The following is a 22,599-nucleotide window of genomic DNA, read 5'->3' as shown; positions in this document are numbered from 1 at the left end:
CTTGTATAATGCATAGTACCATGCGAACACAGTCTTGGTCATGACAAGAATCTTACATAAATAATAATTGTATTGAGGAAAAAATCATAACTCAGTGGAACTAAAGTTTCATAAAAAGTTGCTGAGAGATTTAGATTCCAATTAATTAAATAAAGGAAGTAAAATTAACTCTCATTTTGGATCAGAGTAATAAGTAAAATCAACCTGCAGAGTTTAATCTGATCCTCATTGTATCCCACTGTACTTATGAAACTTTCATCTCCTTGGCCTCTTTTTTGTCTTTTATACTGTATTTTTACTTTATTTTTAAATAAAATAAAAATAAAACATGTAATTCACAGAACATAAGAGTTAATAAATATAATGCGTGAAACAAACACAGCCTTCTGCAAGACAATGTACTGTACTCTTAGTGAGATAGGCAAGTGTTATTTAGTCCATGGTCTGGACTTTTCTCCTGCAAATGTTATTCTCATTTTAAAACTTTTCCAAAGAGAGAAAGAGACATAAAAAGTCAGTGTATTAGATGAGTAAATAACATAATAACTTCCTGTAATATCCATCTCTACTTGCCACTTACTAGTGAGACATTCAAAAGACAAACAAATAAAATGCAGAGCATAACAGATTTGATGGCTAGTTCAGTATCTTGTGATTAGTCATCAAATGATAATACAGCAAGATCTTTATGTTAAAAAACAGAAGAGTAAAGAAATTTCTTTCTTATACATCTGTGTTCCTAATAGTGTTAAAATTTTCACATCTGTTTTCACCTGCTACAGAGGGAATATATACATCTAAACTGGAAAGATAATATACAAAGAGTTTTGTTAATGCTTTTCTTCTGAATGAGGACAGCCAGCTATAGTGAAATTATTTCTGGTTCAGGTTGTCTGTCACTGCCCTTGACAACTGTAGGGAGAGAGGGAAAGAGAGAGCATGAGAGAGAAAGGCCACTTTCTGTGTTTCAAAATTTGAGACTTGATTCAATGTATTCCTCTTTGTCAAGCCATTCTTTTTTATTTATTTATTTAAGTTTTCCTCGTCATAATAGGTGTTCAGCAGTTCTTTTCATCCAGTCTCTAGCAGCAGTGATGTCAGTGATCTCACCGTTTTGTAAGTACATTCATGCAATAAATCGAAAGTGTGGTAGGTAGAGGGGATATGGGAACATGGGTTGTAAAGGCCTCATTATAGTAGGAACCCACTTCCAGGAGTCATTTTGTACAAGGAAATATTTCTGCAGCATTATTTTGTACTTTGTTATTTGAATGGTATTTGGTAAAGCTGCCTTTGGGTTTTACACATGCAGTTGTAGCAGACAGGAGAAAAACAGGATCAACTCTGGTGTTTTGGCACAGAGCGAAGGGCAGGTCTGGGCCACGTGACATACTCTGATCTTGTTACTAAAAACTCACCTTTCTATATTAAGAAAAAAATCAGCCATCCTCACAACTCCATTTTCTGTTCTCCTTGAAAGCCCAGATAGTCTCCTGCACAAGGAGAACAGGAACAAAGTCTGGGTGAACCACGTTTCTGTGGTTGGAGGGTAATCAACCGACCAAAACAACTGACTAGGTCAACTGGCCAAGACAAGTAGAGAACAGTACAGGGAAAGTGAAGGCAAATATAGATAGTGTTTGGTGTTGACATTACAATAACTCCAAGCTTTTTCATTTGTGTGTTTTATAATAACTTCCTAACTAACATCTGTGACATGTGTACCTACTTAAACCTAAGATTGACTAAGGCCTGTGTTTGTTTCTCTCCATTATCTCTAGAAGGATTCCAAATTACTACATCAGAGATTGCTACCTAAATTGTAGATTTATACACTTAGGTGAGATTACCCCACATCTATCTAGCTCAAAACTGAAGGCAGGAATGGTCCGTTCACCTGCTGTGAACCACAGGACCACACTGACAGTGAACAAAGACTTTGACCAGAGATACTTGTGCTGCAGAATCCAATTACTGTTGGCTTTAATTGGCTATTCTAAGTATCTTATGTAGGGATTCTCAAAATCAAGTAATCATAAGCAAATTTACTCTTGCTCTGGAAGTAATCCCTTAAATCCAGGTGGTGGATGGAATATCCAGGAGACCTCACTTAGCTTTGAACTTCACTGTACTTGCCCATGTAAATAAAAACCTTGGTAGTTATTTCAGCAGCTTTCTAAGACATGAGTCTTTAAAAATAGTATTAAGTATTCTGCTTAGGACATTTATTTCTAGAGAAATGTAGAAACACAGAAACAACATACTCTGTTGAATGGACAGGCACAGAGAAATTGTACTTTTTTATGATAGTTTGTGGTACCTGGACCTAAGCTGTTGGGTTCAGAATCTGTTCCACTGTCCATCTTTAGGTACACAGGATGCTATCAAGCTTGTGACGTTTCTCATATCCACTGGAAAATTTGACCTCTTTGTCAAAAGTTTACAGTAGTGGTAACTTCACTGCGATAATACCCGTGTTGTCTTCTTCACTGAAGGTTAATGATGTTACTGCAATAATGAGGAAATCTCTACCAATTTGTGAGATACCTTTGCGTTTTCGACATGATTGAGACTTTCCTTACTCTTAAAAGGTTTGGAAAGAGGTTGTGGTAGTGTCGCTGACAGTTCATCCATACCAGAGATGATAATAATGAGACATCTTTCAGCAGGCATTATAAATGGATAACTGGCATTAAGAGTGCCTTTATGGTTTGAGCATGTTTATCCTTGTGGTTCTGGAAGCCAGACCACTAGGTGGATTATATTGCTGTATATAAATTGTATGCCAGCATGTTTTATAAATCGGGTGGCTTAATCAGATAAAGACAAATGGCAATGAAATAGCTTAAATAGAAATTTACTGCCAGGTAACCATTATATAGTGCTGTATTTTACTTTTACTGGATTTTCTGACTTAGATGGCAGTAAATTCAGTCATTTGACACTTAGAGACATGGGTCAAATTATCATTCAGTCCAATCTGTGTGGTCGTTTCAGGTTCAACATGAATGGGGATTTTACCATCTAGAAAGGACTGACATCTTATTTAACAAGCTAGAGAAATCTTTTGCTTTGTTAAAGGAGAATTTAGCATGTTGGTGGAGAAATACAAAAATCCTTGCCCTGGTACAAAAATCCTTGCCCTGGTCTGACTGCAGGTGTATTCAGTACCCGCTCAGTCCACAACACAATTCTGGTCTAAATCATTTTGGAAAAGTCTATGGAAGCCTGTTGGGAAGAGTGACACCAGAAGGGACAAGGGTGGTCACAGCCTGGAGAAAAGGAGACTGGAGGGAGACCTGATCGCAGTCTATGGCTTCCTCACAAGGGGACAAGGAGGGGCTGGATCTGATCTCTTCTCTCTGGTGACCAATGACAGAACCCAAGGGAATGGCAGGAAGATGTGCCAGGGTAGGTTTAGGCCGGACATTAGGAAAAGGTTCTTCACTCAGAGGGTGGTGGAGCACTGGAACAGGTTCCCCAGGGAGGCAGTCACAGCCCCAAGCTGAATAGTGTTCAAGAAGCAATTGGATAACACCCTCAGACACATGGTATGAGCTGTGGAATTGTCATATGCAGGGACAGGAGTTGGACTTGATGATCCTTGTGGGTCACTTCCAACTAAGGACATTCTGTGATTCCATGATCCTGTGATTCACTGTTACAAGCCTTCCTCATACACACTGTGTATCTGGCATGAGATTTCAGGAGTCTTCCATGAAGCACATAGCTGCAGTGGCTGCATCAGCCCTATGGAGTACATAGATGCAGAGGGGTGGGTGACATTGTGGCTATTGATTGCATCACCAGAAGATTTGCAGAAGCACCATGGGTCTAGATTTGACCAAAACAAAGATCAAAGCACACAGGGTGGTTTTATGTCACATCCTGACACAAGGTCACAATGCAGCCACAGTACCTGGAAGTACTGCAGTTTTGGGTTGATGTATGGAGTGGATGAAGGAAGTTGTTACTCCTTCCCCTTCCCTCCAAATCCATTTAATATAAAATCTTCAACCTGAGGATAAATCAGATATTAAAGTGGGAAGAAGAGATGATTGTCTTGATCTTAGCCAAAGGCTGGGAAGTGTGCTTCTGGAAGAGGGGCTTCAGCATGTACTGCAGAGCACTTCCATCCCACTGAGGATGATATAGCATCAGTGCTTTCAAGGGCTACTAAAATATCTAAATCATAATACATAAATGAATGATTTCTGCACTCAAGAAAGTGGGAACTGTAAATCAAGACAATTACAGTAGTCAGTAGTGAAAACTGAAATTGTTGGTTTTTAAGTTACTATGGCAAAAAGTCTGAGCAAAAGAAAATAATCTTATGCTGTATTTTTCCCAAAGTTTCATATCTACTTTAAATTTTCATATTTATAGATCTGCTTTCTTTTAGGCCATAGCCAGTCCAAGACAGAATGCATTTTCTTGCTCAGTTTTGGGTAAAGGAAAAAAAATGTTAACATCTTAGCTGCTGAGAATTTTTCAAGAACAAAATATTAAAGGGAATGTTTTCATATGCTTGTAGACTCTAATTCTGTTTAGTACACTGATATAAAATTCATGGCTGGTTAAATGAAGATTTAATAGTAAATTACACATTTTAGTCTGTCTCTACAGAAAAAGAAAAAGTGAATCTCGTTATCAGATATACTTTTCTTGTGTAGGTCCTAGTCTGCTTCCTGCTAGTGTAAAGTGTGAGCTTTGTTCAAATAACCAGTTTAAATTCAACAAATCTTCTTTCATTGGATATATGCTTATTTCATACCCATGCTACAAAGTCCTTACTTTCCATTAGAGTATTTTCCAGAAATTATGTTTCTAAAAACTGTGAGTTTATGATACTAAGTATAATAAAGGCATTTTGCTGATGCAGTTCACCCTCCTGTTAGCTATCAGGGAACAAGACAGTGCATCTGATTTTCCTATATGTGTACACAATTTTAGGTTTTGTATGCTTATGTGGACATGAGTGTGAAGGAAGAAGATAGTTGTATATTTTAATATAATCCAATAAAACATTCTCATGGCAATTGCGTATATGACTTGCTATTATATATTCATCCAGGGGTAGTACTTTGGACCATGTTTTTGTTAAATGCGTAACTCAGAGACAAAACACTGAGAGGCATCCCTGGTCTTACTGTAGAGACATTAGTTCCCCTGACTATTCCCTATTTAATTGCCTTCCTGTGCTTCTATTTCACTTGGAAGTAGGACATGCTGATGCTTATGAGGACCCCTCTGTTTTTTACAGTTTGTGTCTATAGAGAAGGATTTAACAGGAAGAGACTTAAAATAAAATAAAATTACATAACGTTACATAATGCTTAAATGATGAGATGAAGATGCAAATTTCTTTTCTACTATGCAGTTCCAAAAGCTGCAAGTGCAATACTCAGCAGAAAAGTGGGCACACATCCCATAAACAGGTCATTCCAGACCATAGTCATCATCCCAAGGTGCACTTGAGCATCTGTTAAATACTTTATCTGTGGTATTTATATTTACACATAACTTTGTGAAAATCTAACAAGAGCATTTGAAAGACCATAAAAGAGGAAATGTTAACATGGTGCTAGAAGATGATCTCACATGATTTAGGCCTACATAACGCAGTGGGAATTTATGGATCCTATAAATAAATGGTGAGCTATCTATAAAGCATCTCTTCACTTCTGTGCTACTCTAAATATATTACCAAGACATTGCATATCATAATGAGGAGCCTGTGGTTGATTATTAGAACCCAGCAATGGATCTGACCAGATCCTTGCTGGGATACCTTAAAGAACTGATACCCTTCTTCACTTTAGAAATCAGGAAAATAGTTTAAGATATTCCCTTTCAATATCTGTACTTGCGTACAATCCACATAGAATTTGTTTTACTGTCCTGTTTATTGTGTTCCTTCTTGTGCTTCATTCATTTTGTGAAATGAAACAGGAGTATAAGCAAAGCATTAAATTCTGTTGTGTTCCAGGTAACGAACATCTTGCTTTCTACTGTGCTGTACAGTCTTCAGCAAATACCCAGTCTTTAAAGCAGGCTTTGCATTCCTTGATGAACTGATGACTGTATTTTTGTAACCATCTTGTCTCTGACAAGGTGTGACCAGCTTATTGCTAACAATCAGATTTAAAGTTTCATTTCAAACCCAGCATTCTTTGTTATTTGGCCTTTTGAATTTCGTGGAGAAAGACAAAGGATATGGGCAACCTGAAAAATCATATTTTGCTTCTATGGAGCTTCCTTTGCTTTTTGGGGGTTTTGGGTTGGTCTCTTTTTTTTTTTTTTTTTGGTTGGTTGGTTGGTTGGTTTTGGTTGTGTTTTCTTTGTTTGTCTTTGTTTTCTTTCTTGTTTATTTGTGGTTTGTGTAGTTGTTTGGTTGGGTTTTTTTTTCCAAATAGCCCAGGGCATTTTACCTTCAGAACACACTTGAAAACTATACAATGTAGGAATATGATTAAACTTAAAAAGTGGACAAAGCTATCAACCTTGGAGTTGCCTGCTTCACTATCCCTACAATCTTATTTCTTTCTCTAGGAGAATACCTTCCTTTTAGTCCTAGTCTAGTCAGTCTCTACCTTCCAGTTGCTGCTAATAGGTAGAAAATTCATCAGTCACGCAGGGAGGTACCTGTAAGGAATCTGCATATCCTTATTTGTTGTGTCTAGGAGATTGCCATTGTCAACAAATTCAGATAGTGATCACCTTCCTATAAAGTGTCTTTTGCATTGTGACTCCATCCATGTTTATTAGAGCAGGAAGGAGCTGGAACATGTTTGGTCAATCTGTTGTCACTTGTCACCTCAAATTATTGCATAACTCATCATTGACCAAGACTGCCAATATAATGTATGCATTTATTTCTTCCTCATCAGGGCTAGTGTGTTCTTGCTGACATTGCACAACTAAACCATCCCCAGCCCTCTGCACCACTCTGAGCTTCCTGCCCTTTTAATGTCAGTAAAGCAATTCACAGGTCAGTGAACAGCAAACAAGACTTACTTGTGAGTACTTGTGAGTACTTACAAGTGACCGGAACACTTTTGCTGCTCTCTCTCTCTTTCTCTCTGAGAGAACCGATTTTCTTTTCGAGTACTTTTCTGTTTTGCACTGTGAACCATAGATAGGCAGTCAGCAAGATTCTGGTATGTACTCTGCATTTCAAGCTTCTTGGGTGTGTAGGCAGGACTGACTTTGACCATTCTTCACATCATTTTCTTATCCAGACACTGCTGCACACCGTATCTGACTTCTCTAATTTGATCATTATCTCCTGCTGTGGCAGCTCTTCTCTTTTTCTATCATCTCAACCCTTTCTCAGAGTTTTCCCTCCTGCTTATCTGGGGGATTGATTTCCAGATTATCAAGGACCTCCCATTTTATTTCTGATTTGTATCTGGGCAATACTCAACCTACTTCCCTGCAATGAAGATTTTACTCCCAGTGAGCACAAAGACAGTTTTGCTTGATCATGCAGAGCCTAATCCGGCATTTGTTTCCTCACCATTCTTTCTTAATGCCTCTTCCAACTTGGCTCTTCTGACTGCTCTGCAAAGGTAACTGCACATCATTGCTAGGTAACATCCTGCTGCTTTTCTAGTTGGAAAAAAAACCCAGCAGATTCATCTTGCTTAACTTTAAACATATATATGAAGAAATTTGCACACAGATAAGTAATTAAAACACCACAAGAGAGAATAATAAGCATCTATTTTAGATGCTTGGTTTTAGGTTGAAATGAATCTGTTTTGTAAGGGAGTATAGGTCAGATTTTTATATGTGTCTTGTCCAGAAATCATACTAAGGACCTCTTCTAAAATGCTGGACTTTTATGGATTTTCTTTTTGCTCCCCAGATTATTTGAAGTAGGATTTTCAGGGGTCTTCTGACCCTGTTGCCTGCACTCATGTCCTATTTTATTTTCAGTCCTGGAAAAATTAGCACATGCTTTCCTCTAAACCAAGCCCCTCTTATCTTGTGGAGGCCATAGACTTTTCTAAACAAGGCTGTAAGAAATGAGCACACTCCCTTTTAAGTGAGATGCAGTGGGTTTTTTTCTGTGGGAAGAAAGCAGAGGAACTACTTTTTATTAAGAGAATTTCTTAAAGTTTATGTTCCAGAAGAAATGGTGGGATTTAAAAAGCCTAACAGATGTGAGATTCCTTCCTTACTTCTGTGTAACAGAAAACTTCTCATCTCCTGGGAGTAGAAGGAAGAAATTATTTCAAAGATTGTTCACCTTAGCTTTACCCTTGAAATGCTGGGAAAATGACAGATGGAATCCATAACTAAAATTCTATTTAATGTGGACTTACTCTAACAACAGATGAGAAAGATAAATTTTTTTCCAGAAAAATTGCAGGGCAGATTTTTCAGGTCAATAATATCTCATGGGATGTAAACCCCATATCCTGGAGTATTTTCCCAGCTTGCACTGTTTTCAGTGTAAGAAATTCCTGTTTTAAACATATTTATAATCAAAAAGCATTTTTCCACCCTGTTTCTTTGAAATTCATTATGCCTCTGACAGGTAAAACAGGGTTCAAGAAGAACATTTAAATATTTACATCTGAACATTCAAATATTTTGTTTTGTAAAAACTTACATTGTAAAAAAAAAAAAATAGCTTTAAAACGTTACTCAGAAGTGATTCAAGAGATTTAAAATATAGCTATACTCAAAATATCCTTGTGACTGCAGATTTTGAAGTGGTTTTCTAAGTCTGGATTTTCTGTATTCAGATAATCTGGTAAGTAATTTTCCTACTTTCCTAAAAATAGGAGAAGCTATTCTTTTCTGCTGAAAATAGAGGTTCAGTCTCACCCAAGTAAACATCTGAACATTTTGTCCTTGTGCTTTTTTTGCCCTTGACTTCTCTGAGGATATTGTGAAATTCCACAATTCATCTCTCCAACACTGATTTATTAGTTGATGTACAGCTTCCTGATGTAATCACTTAGAGACTTGCAGTCCTTATTTTCCTGCAGCCAGTTTCAGAATTACATGTTATGATAATTTAGGCAAATCACAGATGAGAGCAATACTTATGAGCAGTGTTGAAATATTCTGGTGCATAACTTTACGGGTTTTATTCATTTCAATACCTTTAAAAATTGCTGATGATGTTTTAATTTTTCACCTGTAAAATGGAGGAGCAAAATTTGTCCTCCTTCCAGAACTATAAACAAACCAGAATATAACTACAGATGTGTTGAGATGACCAAATAAGTGTGAAAAATGCCTCAAATTTTAATAGCTGTTGCAAAGAACCCAGTTGCCACTGGGTTCTCACCATTTCAAAATCATAAATAATGGAAAATGACATCTCACTTGGACAAGAACAATGGCTAAATGCTCCTTTTATTTTAGAAAAAATTTAGGTGATTCCTCTGAGTTGCAGTGGGCTAAGTTCTTAATGCTGTACAGTTTGAATCACATGGTAAATGTGTAATTACTCTTTTTACAATATAAACATTTTCTAGGGCTCAATTGTATTGCCCTGAAATCCTTTCTAAGAGTTTAATTAGTATATAGATCTAAAATTTATATATTTTATAGAATAATATTTTATTGGATATGAAAATATTAAAATTAAATTTACCGTGGTTTATGTAATCATATTCCTGAGACATGATATCCCAGAACTGTGGGAATCTTGCAGTTGTTTAACTGGCTATAGTGTTTCATTTTGGTGTAACTCAAACACCAAGTCAAAGGCACTAGGACAAGTACTGAAACCAGGCCTTCTAACTTTCAGTCATCTGGGATGCTATCAATTGTTAAAATGATAGCTATTTTTAACTTTAGGAGGTTAGTATCAGACTAGACTTTCAGTTGATATAAGCAACTATTCTCAAATTGACCTTCTACAACCCAGTTGAGCATGGCTGATACAGTATTTCCATTGTTATCCCAGATTGTGCAATAAAGGCATCTAAGAGCAAGATTGGGACAATGAGAATTACTTCAATTAAGCATTCAAATATATTATGAATATTTCTATAAAGTTCTTATACACACAGACATATTTTCTGCTGAAATCTGCTGAAAAGGACTTGCTTGATATCTAGATTATTAAATGAAATCAGCAGTAACACACTGCTCATGAAAACAGAAAAAATATGGACAAGGAGAAAAATGAATCACTGGCATCCAACAGTGAGCAAATCTTGTTTGAAGAAAAGAAAGGTAAGAAGGAAGAAAAACACCATTACCAGCTAAGCTTTACCCACTTTTCCCAGTATTAAAACCAAACAACAACAAAAATCAATAGGGAGTAATTGTAACTTGTTGAGAAGACATGTCAAAGATACATAATGAAAAGTAGTGAGTGATTGTACCGGACTTTAGTCTTGTACTGAAGTTAAGTAAAGATGAAAGGAAAGAAAAAAGAACAGGAAGCACTAGAATTGGACTATGGAATTACTCACAGATATATTAACTTTTTGGTGGAAGAATGCAAGGGGACTGCTACTCTTAGTGGAGTTTGCATTTCTCCTGGTGTTGATCAAGGCATGCTGATGTGTTCCAGATCAAACTCTGACCTGGCCACATGCATAATAATTCTGTTATTATTGCCGTAGTCCTTTTTGAAACTCTTGAGATAATTAGGCTATGAAATAAATTATGCTTGGGAAACTTAGCTCATTTTTCCATCATTAAGTTGTATACGGACTACATAGACATCCAAAAAGTGACTTAAAGATGTTGGTGCCCCAGTTTCTCAGACGGTGTATCATTCCTGGACACACATCAGCTTGCCAAGTGGGAAGCTGGATGATTTAACCAATACACAAGTGCTAAAGACAGGGATTCGTTTCAGAACTCTCTCCAATTATGGACCATTTACATGGGACTGCAGGAACATACCTCATCCTTTTGTATAAAGTAAAGCATTTTATACCTCTTCTTGAACACCAAATTGGAAGGAAGTAGAAGTTTCCACTTTTTCTCGAGCAGCTTGGTTGTTAATGCATTCATAAAGCTTGTGAGAAATTAAATGCAAACCTCTTCTCCTTCCCAGATTACGGGTTGTTCTAGTGTAAAAGCATTTTAAAAGAGTATCTACTTCCTGGGCCAGCTGGCTAGAAATTGACTGCTTCTTCCCAGTATTTTCTTCCCAACGTCATCTTGCTAAGGAGTGACTCCATGTGATTCCAAATCAGTTCCTTTGAGTGCACACAAAATGTAGGAAGGAGTCATGTACCCTCTTGTGGTCTCTGAGATTGCACTCAGTTTTGATTCATTTTGCTCATCTTTGACAGATTTTATTATATGTGAAGAAATCACAGGATCTGGACCTAGGTATGGGTTTATGCTGTGAGTTTAGGTACAATCAATGATGCTTTGGAAGAACAGCCCTACTTTGTTTTCAGATGACATATAGGAGCTACTTCAGTAAGAAATCTCCTATAAATACAAGTAGAGAAACTCCACATCAGTGTATTTGATCCTTCTAAAAGTGACCAGTTGCTTAATCAGTTCATCTGATTTTTTGTATCAGAAAAAAAGACTTATATTTGTGTACCTGACAAAACCAAGACTTTTGATTATGAAAACAGGTCAAATACATAACAAAGCAGTCTTTGCAAATGCAGTGTTATAAGAAACTACAATTTCATGGCTTTTACACAAAGAAGTTCTCTCCTCAATTATTTATATTTCAAGTCCACTATTGCAAAATCTGCCTTCTAAACGAAACAATATTCCTCCTAGAATTTCTGAAGGGGGAAAGCAATGTTCAGTAATGAAGCCTGTAAGATTCTTGCCTTTTGGATTTTTTTTGTATGTATGCAAAAACATATATCTAGATAATGCTGAAGCTGTCAGAACATGTTACAAAATGCCATAATGTAACATATCCTGCAGCTACTAGACTCAATCAAAGCTCAGAAAGGCACTCTTCTGATGTGCTGCATTCCATGTATGCTTATGCCAAAATGAAGATGTCCTAGTCGGTCAGGGAGACAGCATGATATAATTAATTACTCCTCTACAGCAGTTTCCCCAGTTATGTCATTCAGTGTGATCTGCTTGATTTCTAATATACGATTTACATAAGGACCAGTTATTTCTAAACTTTGAAGTCTATGCAAATTTCTCTGCTGTTTTTAGCATAAAGAGAATTACAATGTATTTTAAAAGACATGCAGGAAAAAAAAAAAAAAAATAAAGCCATATCCAATATTAGTTACAGAAAAAACATTGACTCTCCTGAGCTGAGGAACAGCTCTCCTCAGCAAATGCAGGTTTTGAGTACTTCTGAATGAAATTAATATCTGCCTTTTGACTGGTCTGTAGAAAACTATTATTAGGTGTGAGAGACTCTGAATACTTTTTTTTTTGACAATGGGAGTGAAAAATGGGCTTTGAAAATACATTTCATAAAATATGCCAGCAGCAAGAAGTAGCAAGCCAATTATAGGTGGTTGAAAATCAACTTTCTGTGGTAATCTCCACATTCCATGTATTCATAGCATTCTGGAATACTCCCACTCAAAGCTGAATATTTTTTATGTTTGTTTTGGGTTGGGTTTTGTTTTTTTTTCACCGAGATTTCAGAATGTAAGACCAACATTTATTATTTTTTGCATGAAAGGTAGTTCAGCTGTTGTTGAGGGAGGAAAACGACCTGACTGTATTCTTTGAAAATAAAGGTACAGAAAAAAACAGCCGAACCTGAGAACAGAAACTTGGCTACTTCATTGTTTCCCTGTCCCACAAGTAGGAAGAGTTGGTCACCTAAAGGTACACCAGTACAGCTGAGTAATGGGGGAATATGGAGCAAGCTTGAGAATAGGGCTCATCGTGTATTCAGCTCACTGCCTACCTGCTAGCCCTCCTCCTGGGTGTGTTTTGGACCTCTCCATCTGGCTCTCTCCACACCGTGCCTCTGCACTGTTTGGAGGACAGAGGCTGCCTCCAGAAAGCTGCATCAAGCTGTGTGAAGGTACCTGTCCCCTCCCTTCTTTCCAATGTTAATCCGAGCACTATCAACTGTAATGTCCTGTCTCACTTCAAAACATGCAATATTATATTTAGCTGACATTCACTCCCATTGCAGTACTGACATTTATTATTCCAAACACTTTGAGCTGAAAAACAACCACACAAAATTAATTATGTATTTTAGTCACCCAGGCACCAGGTGGGACCCAGAGGAAATGTAGTGCCAAACACTATATATGGGATGTGGCCGTCTCGGAGCAGCAGGTGCTAGCAGTAAGCAATGTGAATGTAAACCAGTCCCTGCCACTTGGCCTGAGAGACAGTGATTGATCTGTGCTTGTATTTTATTTCATCAGCACAGCATCTTCTGAAATAGAGGTCTGCAACATCTATCTTGACCAGCAACTAGCTGCTTGTGTCAGTCTTTGTCAGAACCTGATATAGATGTGTCAGAGGCTTCCCTAGAAAATTTCTCCGTTTTCTTGCTTGGAGTCACAGCTTTGCCTCTTATCTCGAAAACTGTGTTACTTCTCTCTAAACAAAAGCAGGGCACCATCCTTTCTTGTAAAATGATGTTGATGATGTCACCATTTTGTACGGGGGGATATTGAAACATTCGGAGAAGATATGAGACACCTGTGTCCTGCTTATGCTTTTTGAGTGGTAAGAATTTATCCTGACTGCTTTGCAGTGGACTGTATCTGGGACTACTCTGGTTAAAGATTTTCTGTAATGCAACAAGAATTCAAGATTCACTGGGCCAGTGTAAATAGATATTCTAACTGGCCTTTAGGGTCCTGTTCTAGCAGTTCAGGGATATCATCTGGACCTCTGGCAGAGAAAGACATGATAACTAGTTAACTGTCAGTCTACATTTGTGATTTATATAAATATAATATAAAGACAGGTACTGTCTTCTCTCCTCTAGCTATGTTTTTCTATAATGAAATTGCCAAGAAGTTTTTGTGTAAGGTCAAGATCCTATAGGTATATGTGGTCAGCACAAATAACAATGTGGCCTTGGGAAGGTGCAGATGAGAGAACATGTGGATTTCAGTTGAACTTAGGAGTCAACCAGGTGCTGACAACTTTGTATTGACAAGACTTCTGGGCCTGGGAAGAGGCATAATTTTAAGCATGGAAGAAACTTAACTGTTAAAACTGTCAGTTACAAAAGACAGAAATATCTCTGTCTTAAAGCAGCAATTTCAAAGTAATTTTGAATATTCTACTGTTGACCATAACTATATGTATTCTGCTTATGTCTTGCTTTTGATGCTAACCCTTTTGTAAAAATGGTCCTCTTCAAGATTTGGAGGTATAAAGATAAAATAGTTGGATAAGTGAATCTAAAAAGTAGATCTGAGCAGTGGAAATAATGAAGTCCAGCTTTTCTTGAATTTGGATTTTCTGCTGTTTAATAAGGCAAAAGTTCCCCTGGTGCCTTTTTAACTTGTGGGTCATTCATAACATCATTCCTCCACGTGGATTCTTTTATATCTGTGAGGAACTGACCTCATGCTTCAGCCTTTTCCTCAATAAAATCAGTAATAGAGCCTCTCTCCTTTTCTTCTCCCAGTTGTCTATTTTCAAGAAACTTGTAGGATCTTAATTTACTGAAAGCAGAAGTCTTCAGTCAAATTTGATTGAATCTGGCTGACAGTTCAAAAGCTATTGGAAAAGGATGGATAAATATACCTTCACAGACACCATCAGAGTGTTGTGCTAGTAAAGTGCATTTCCCTAGGAAACCCAGGCAAAAATCACTTCTGAGCAAACTCAGAAGCATCTGATATAACTCTTAACAGAGCCATTTTCATGTAAAAATGTCTAGCATAACGGGTATGTTCTGCATAGTTCTCTATAAATCAGTGATTTAATGTCAAAAAGGGAAAAAGAAGTTCCAGAGAAAAGGAAGTGTCATTTTAGTACAATCTCGATAACAGAAACTACACCAGTCAGTTTAGGATGTACTGTTACAGTGCAAAGTCAGAGTCATGCTTTCAGCACAAATTACCATTAATATAGAAAAACAGTTTAATCCCTTCCAAATCATATTAGAAGTATTGCATTTATTCATAAATCAACAGAATGAGTGAAAGGAGTGCCATTGCTTTGCACTCTCCTGTCCAGGAATTTTGAAATCACTGAGGAACCTGTGGCCCTTTGTCATTGCTCTAGATTGTCACTCCAGCACAAGAAACTTATGCTCCACTGCACCATGACAAGATGCTATTGCAAGTAGTACCTAACGTGCACTTTTCCAAGGTAGAAATGCTGACCTGAAAATGTACATTGTAGTGGTACATATGATTTTAAAAGTCTGAGATGAAACAATTAAATACAGAACCAAAAGTGTGAGGGGAATAATATTTACCCGAGGAACTTTACATGGTTGTCGAAAATGACTGGTTTGTGCTATTTGCATTTAGATACGGAGGATTCAGTGGATGTCCTCCAGAATATAATTTATCCTACCATTCAAGAGGTGGGATAAAGAACCAACCCAAAAGAGACCTATTCCTCTCCATTGAACATGGAAGGAACACATTGCTATTGTCTATAATGCTTTTTGTCACTAGAGACATTGAAAGCATACAAAAAAAAAAAACCTTTATCTGATCTATTTACAAAATTGTCTGAGAAAACGAAAGGGTATTTTTGCCTGAAAACAGAATGATATCCTTTTGTCATGGTGTAGTTCTGAATAGTTTTCTAGAAATCATCAAGATTATCCTGGATTTACTGTGCTTTAATAAAGTAGAATCTGATCCAGTGATGGCATGACCGACAGTTCCAGCTTAAGTAGGAAGAGCATGGGGTCTCCTCAGGATTCTCTGTGTGAGGATCTGTCAGTTACTGTCCAACTGATTTCCTGGATGTTTTTCCTTCACTTTCCAGTAGACTTTGTGTGGGAGGGCTGGGGAGGCAAGTGCTGCCATCAGTAGGGGAGTGTTGATTTTTACATTCCTGAAAATCACTGCTGGCTGTGCTAAATGAACATAATTGGCAGGAATCGATTAGTCTCATAGGAGGATGTTGTTAAGGGTTGAGCTCTTTTCACAAATTGCCCCTTCTGCACTTACTGCTCAAGAAGCATAATCTCAGTGATCCCAAACTTCACAGAACGGGAGATTGATTTCCTCCTTTTTCTTTTTCTTTCCCCCCCTTAAACTCTGCAGGTGAGTCCCACCCCAGGGTGCATCCGGGCGTTAATGAAGATGTTGTACTGCCCTTACTGCAGAGGACTTCCCACTGTGAAACCTTGCAACAACTATTGCCTCAATGTAATGAAGGGCTGCCTAGCAAATCAGGCTGATTTGGATACTGAGTGGAATCTGTTCATAGGTAAGAAGAGTTTAAATATTAGTGGAAGGAAATGCTGGTAATAGCAAATATCTGCAGGGTTTTGTGAGGTTAGAAGACACTGTTTGTCAATATTCCCAATGAAGCAACTGCAGATACACTTCATTTACTAATTGACCTTCCTGGCTTGTCATAAGAAATTACTCTTTCCCTGCCCCAAGCCAATCGCATTTCGCATTTCAGGTTTCAAAAGGAATGGTGTGGTGTTACAGCTTCTGAGCTAAATTATTACATGATATGTGAAATGTTGAGAAAGCTTTGGTTGAGAATTTGATAACAAGCTTAACATGGCAGAAATAGGATGTATTACAACCAAGAACTAGGCTCTTACAAGCTGAGAAGATGATAATAACATTGTATGATATCCAGTCAACCTAAATCACAACAGCTGCTGTTCTTCATTCTGGTATTATATAGGCAAAAATCTTAAAAGGTTGCATACATGAGAAATTATTAATTCCTTCATTTTGATTAAAATGCATTAATGTCTCCCTTTTCATGTGTTGAATAGAAAGTACCAAACATGAAATCAAAATTTTAAAATGGAGCATGGAATACGTATTCAAGGAAAACAGCTATTACGGTTTTATTCACATAATACTTCACTCAAGTTAACTTAGGAAAAAAAAAAAAAAAAAAAGAAATATCCTTTAAACAGCCAAAAAGAAAAAGAAAAAAAACAAAAAACAAAAAACAAAAAACAAAAAACAAAACCTTCCAGAAGAGTAACATTTAACAAGAAATAAGAGCTTCAAGTTGCTTTTGATGATACACAGGTAAAGAACAGAAACAGCTAGTTACACCAGTCACTAATTAGCATCAAAACTCAGATTGGAGATGAGGAAAATAAAAGCAGCTGGAAAACATGGGGTAAAGCTGTCTTTTTGCAACCAAAGAAAGGAGATATTATTTTCTACTTTTGGAAAGACAAAAAATGATCAATCTCATTTTGCTTAATTTCAAACCCCACCAACCAATGTGACTTTGAAAGTTTGACTCTGACTCATTCATGGATTTTCACTTTACTCAGCACGGAGGTGGTACAAGATGGATAGGAAGAAGAAAACAGGATGAAAAATGAATCAGAGTATGAAAAGTGAAAGACAGCATTGAGTGTGCTATAAAAATAGCACAAGCCAAAAATGCAAACAACAATAATAAGCAAACGATGCAAATGAACGTGCCTTCTCAGTCTCTTGTACCGATTAAAGGAGCTGACATTGGAAGCAGCACTATATGGAGGAATGCCAGTGATATTACTGGTGTGAAAAGAAGAGTCAGTTCATCCTCAGAAATCTGAGTAGGAGCTGGTCAAAAAACAATGCCAACCTGTTAAAGACATTGCATAAGCTACTTTCCCATTGTCATTAAAGAGTATGCAAGGGATTAACTGTCACTTGTTCTGATCAAAGAAAATAATGTAGGCTATTAGGAAAAACAAACCAAAACAATACCACACAACACACACATACAAAAACCCCAAACCGAAAATAAACAACAGAGGTTTTATTAAGGCAAGCACCTGTTCAAATCAAGAGCTAGAAGGTAAGAGTTCAGGTCTTAAGAGAAGATCTCCTTTTTTGTGCTTTAAATTCAGTAAGAGTGCTGGGCAGGGTGAGGTATGTGTTGGAAAGTGTGGAAATGCTTACAGATTCAGACTTTGAGAGTCTTTGATGCAAAGCCCATTCCTTCATCAATGTCTTTCAGATTTTGATTGTTCCTGGTCTCAGAAAACAACAAAAAAAAATGTATGAAAGCTTATACACTATTTTAAAATAGTGCTAATTTATTAAATACTGTGTAATACACTGTGTGTTTTCTTAAAGGAAGGCAGGCTGCTATGTAATTGTCCCTTCAGGTCAGTGGAGACAAGGCAGTATAAAGTACAAATACAACAAGATGTATTTCCTCTTTCTTCTACTTAAACAACTTCCCCTTTACAACTTGATGGGGAATGGAATAGAGAAAGAGAGACAGAGATGCTCCTGTGTTTGGAAAAGGTATTCTATTTCATCCCATTTTTGAGTCCCCTGACAGCTTTGCTGAAGATGAGGGTCCTTAGTCCTTCCTTTATGAAAGACTGAAATACAGCAACTCGTCTCGTCTCTGGCAGCTGTCAGAGGCTTTCTAATAACATATGCAATTCCCTTAGTACTAAACACAACAAAACTTCTACTCACTGAATTAAAACGAACGGCAGCACTTTGCAGCACCAGTGAGCTATGAAAAATTGGAAATTATGCATGAACGGTTTTTATCCCTGTTCTGATACTAGGAACCATGCACTAGAAAAAAAAATATATATAATTTTGTGCACTAACAGTCTCTGCGTAGGCAGGAATCCCAAATATTAGTGCATATTCATACACAACAGGATAGTTTTGCTTAGCTCATAATCTGTGTAATGCAAGGTTGTTTTGGCAAAAGTTGATACTAGGAGAAAACTCTCCAATGTGTTTGTCAGTAAGTAAGCAAGCAAATACTGTAGTTCGGACTGCATGTCCTGGTATTGCTCTGTAATTACTGCAATTGTGCAGCAACACCTAAGATCTACAAGGAGGAAGAGCAAAGGAAAGTAAAGAGGCTCTCTAACAACAGGATGTGTTACATGTTCCGCCTAGTTTATAAATATAAATGTCAGGACTGAAATCACATTTATATAGCACTAATAAATCTTGCATCTACTTTCAAAGCTGGTGAGAGTGAGACAGCTCCCTCTAAACATCTGCTGCTTTCCAAGATTTTATAGACTGTGAAAACTGGTAAGAGGTGAAACAGCTGCAGCAGCATGAGACATGGTTTATGATATTTTTCCTGTTTGTGTCACCTTAAGGTCTGTGCCCTTTTTGTGTAACATTTCATTATAGGCTTTTTGTATTTTGTTGCCTTTGTTATTGCCTTTATTATTGCACAATAAAAGTCAAATGTAGCACATCTCATTCTACCAAAATTCCTCTGAAACTCCAAATTTGCCTGAGAAAGGAAGACAGTCTTCAATAATGATATTATAATTATGAAACTATAATGAATACATGCTTTTTCCAGGTACCTATGTAAAATATTTAAGAGGTATTTAAAAGTAAGCCAGCCACACTGACTTTGAAAACATGTATTTGACAAAGCTTGCTTCTCATGTTTTGCCTGTTAGTTACCCCTCATAATTTCCTTTGCACCAGTCTCAAGCAAAGTTAGCAAAGGCAAGATAAAAAGAAAGAGTAGAGGAACTGTATTGCTGAGGAAGGGGATTGCTTCAGGGGAGGAGCTGACTGATTCTGTCGAATGGGGAAAAGGGGATTTTCTTCGCCTCATGGCCCAACAGATATAGTCAAAATTATGCTTCTCTCCATGGAACTATACCAATTAACAGTGATAAAGATCAGGGATCCCACTGAACATTCTGTCATGGAAACACAGAAGGGATGGAGAAAGCTATTCCCACTTACAAAGATTCAAATCCCATCTATCTTAGGGAATTACATTCTATTTAGCAATACTGTTACTCTTCTTTCTCTAGTTAGCCTATATTTCAGTCCCTGTCTTGAGATCCTTTGACTTTCTCTAACATAAGCTTTCTCTACAAGTGATCATTTATTTCCCTTTAACTGCTCTTTTTCTCAAGCAAGAATGTCAGTTGAGGAATTAGCTCCCCTTAGTGGGCATCACACTTTCCCTTGGTGCCCTCATTCAGCTTCAGAATCAACACCCGCAAAAAAGAGATTTCCGTGAAAGCAAGTGCATCTCATTCTGACCACTGCCTTATCCACAGGCTCAGGATGGCAAAGGGGTCATGACACATTTCTTTTTGCAGGATTAGCAGTGGCTTTAACTTTCCTCTGTTTTGAGACAAAAACACAAATGATACTAAATCTGAATGTCAAGCAGAATTGTGAGCCATATACGATAGTCCTTACTTAAGTAATTCAGAACAACAGAAGACTGAAATTCCAGGACTGAAATTCCATAGCAATGAGTACACCAGGACTATTTTTGTGGACATCTATAGTAAATCCTATACGTTTTGCTGCTGTATTTAGTGACAAAGGGTACACTAGTGTAGTGCCTGTGTAGTAGTGTAGTCCGTGGACTGATTCTTTTGCTGCAATCCATGGAGGTTTGGCACTGTGAGGCTACTTATAGCAGCAGAAATTACAAGGTGGTTTTGTTTTTCTAGGAATTATTCACTGGTAAATCAGGCACACCTTGACCTTGCTCCCATGTTTTAATAGGTGGGAGACAGTGGAAAACACTTCATAAGTTGTGGAGTAACAGAGACGTGCAAATGACTGTGATTATGATGGCTCGAGATCGCATCCCTGTCTGTGAAAAGAAGCCGAGGGGCTCCCGCACTAATTCACGTCCGCAGCCATTCTTCTGCTCAGATTGGAGAGCAAGTGGCTTTGCTAGCAGGGTATTCAATATTTGACAAGCTCTGCAGTGGAGTGAGGCAGATCAGCATGTGGTGTGTTCACAGAATCACAGAATGTTAGGGGCTGGAAGGGACCTCGAAAGATCATCTAGTCCTATCTCCCTGCCAGAGCAGGAACACATAGATAAGGCTACAGAGGAATGTGTCCAGGCAGGTTTTGAATGTCTCCAGAGAAGCAGACTCCACAACCTCCCTGGGCAGTCTGTTGCAGTGTCTGTCACCCTCACCATGAAGAAGTTTCTTCTCATATTTAAGTGGAACCTCTTGTGTTCCAGTTTGCACCCACTGCCTCTTGACTTATCATTAGTTGTCACTGAGAAGAGCCTGGTTCCATCCTCATGACACTCACCCTTTACATATTTATAAACATTAATGAGGCCACCCTTCAGTCTCCTCTTCTCCAGGCTAAAGAGACCCAGCTCCCTCAGCCTTTCCTCATAAGGGAGATGCTCACACTGCAGTATCCAAGGCCAGCAAAGCCAGCATCCAGGCTGGAGAGCCAGAACCACCCCTTAGTGCCACTATCCTGCTAGACTTCAGCCACAGGAGAAAATACATCTGCAAGGTTTCAGCAAAAGCTTCTCCTTCCAGTCTTGAAGTTATTTCACTTACTGTCATTACAGCAGCTCTACACTACTAATAAAATTTCTAGTTATTGTGCTTGAAGAATCCCTCTTTTTTTCTTCCTATCAGTATGGCTCAGACACCTTAGGAGACCTCTTGAGGTAGAGCATACCATGCAGTCTCACAGCAACTTGATCACATTGAGCAAAACTGCCCCTCAAACCCTTAACTACTCACTCCTAGTGAAAGCCTTAAAGTGATTAAAATATGCAGTTTTATTTACTGCTTACAAAAGCTTTCGGAACTCTGTGTTTTCTCTGTTCTGTGTGCAAGCACAAGGATAAACATTTTCCTTTCAATGCTTCAAGAGACCACCTAGATTTGTCATTTTTTAATGAGTTATTACAAGAATAACTGTGCTTTTCAAGACTCCCTTTGGTTCATAGAAAAATCTGTCTATTATTGTAGTAGCAATTTTTTACAATTTTCTTTTTCCTATGTGTGCAGCTACTGGAAATAAATACAGCCATAGCTGTGTAGGCAGCTACATATTAAGTTCATGAAAATAGGGAACCTCTGAAATTTATCAATATAACATTCAAAACACATTATGTTTTTTGCCCATTTTTTCTCTGAAACATCTGACACTTCCGTTTACCCTTACACACTAAAGACTGAAGGCAGGCAATCTGCTGTAACTCTCAGTAGGCAAAAGCCTTACTTCTGCTTGATCATGGTAAGTAAGAGCCAAAAAAAGGGATTTTTGCAGACTTGGTTATTTGGCACCTGAATTTCTTCCCTCTGCCACCCTCCTCCTTCATCATTGTATGAAAGCATGCTGTGATATTTATTATATGTTAGCCTCTCTGGGGGAAAAAATAAGTTACATTATTCCCTCCATGGGGAGGCACTGCAGAAGGCTCCTGCAGTCCTGGGGTGCCATTACTCCAAATTCAGAGTTTCTGGTAGAAATTCGTAAATTCTGGTTTGACGAGTATAGAATGGGTACTTGAAACACTAACATTTCATGATGTGCACCCATACTTAAGGCTGCCAAGAAATCAAAACCTGTAATAAAGTCTTATTTTCAGTTAGTGTCAACTTAGCAAACATGTAATTGTTCTGGTTAAAATCATCCTTTCTTGCTTTCTTCCTGAATGAAAAGCATCATGACACCTCTAGTGAAACCATCTTTGCCACTCATCAGAATAAGAATAGGTGAAATTAGCCTAACCTAATGCCTTTCATCTTTTATACTCATTTCTTAGAGAAACTTCAGT

The 22,599-nt window shown here is 37.7% G+C and overlaps 1 protein-coding gene across 1 annotated transcript in view; it reads left to right on the top strand.

Moving 5' to 3' along the window:
* The window catches only part of GPC6 (glypican 6), a gene marked incomplete at its 3' end in the record, with an annotated part of 768,346 nt that overhangs the window by 541,092 nt on the left and 204,655 nt on the right, over positions 1 to 22,599 (top strand). The window contains exon 4 of the mRNA XM_080347732.1: positions 16,146 to 16,311. Coding sequence (XP_080203858.1) covers positions 16,146 to 16,311 — 166 coding nt within the window. The remainder of the gene's footprint in view (positions 1 to 16,145; positions 16,312 to 22,599) is intronic.

The sequence above is a fragment of the Nesoenas mayeri genome (genome assembly GCF_963082525.1).
Source record: "Nesoenas mayeri genome assembly, chromosome: 1".
NCBI classification, from domain to species: Eukaryota; Metazoa; Chordata; class Aves; order Columbiformes; family Columbidae; genus Nesoenas; species Nesoenas mayeri.
The sequence above is the reverse complement of the archived record's forward strand: the minus strand, read 5'-3'. Positions and strand labels throughout refer to the sequence as shown.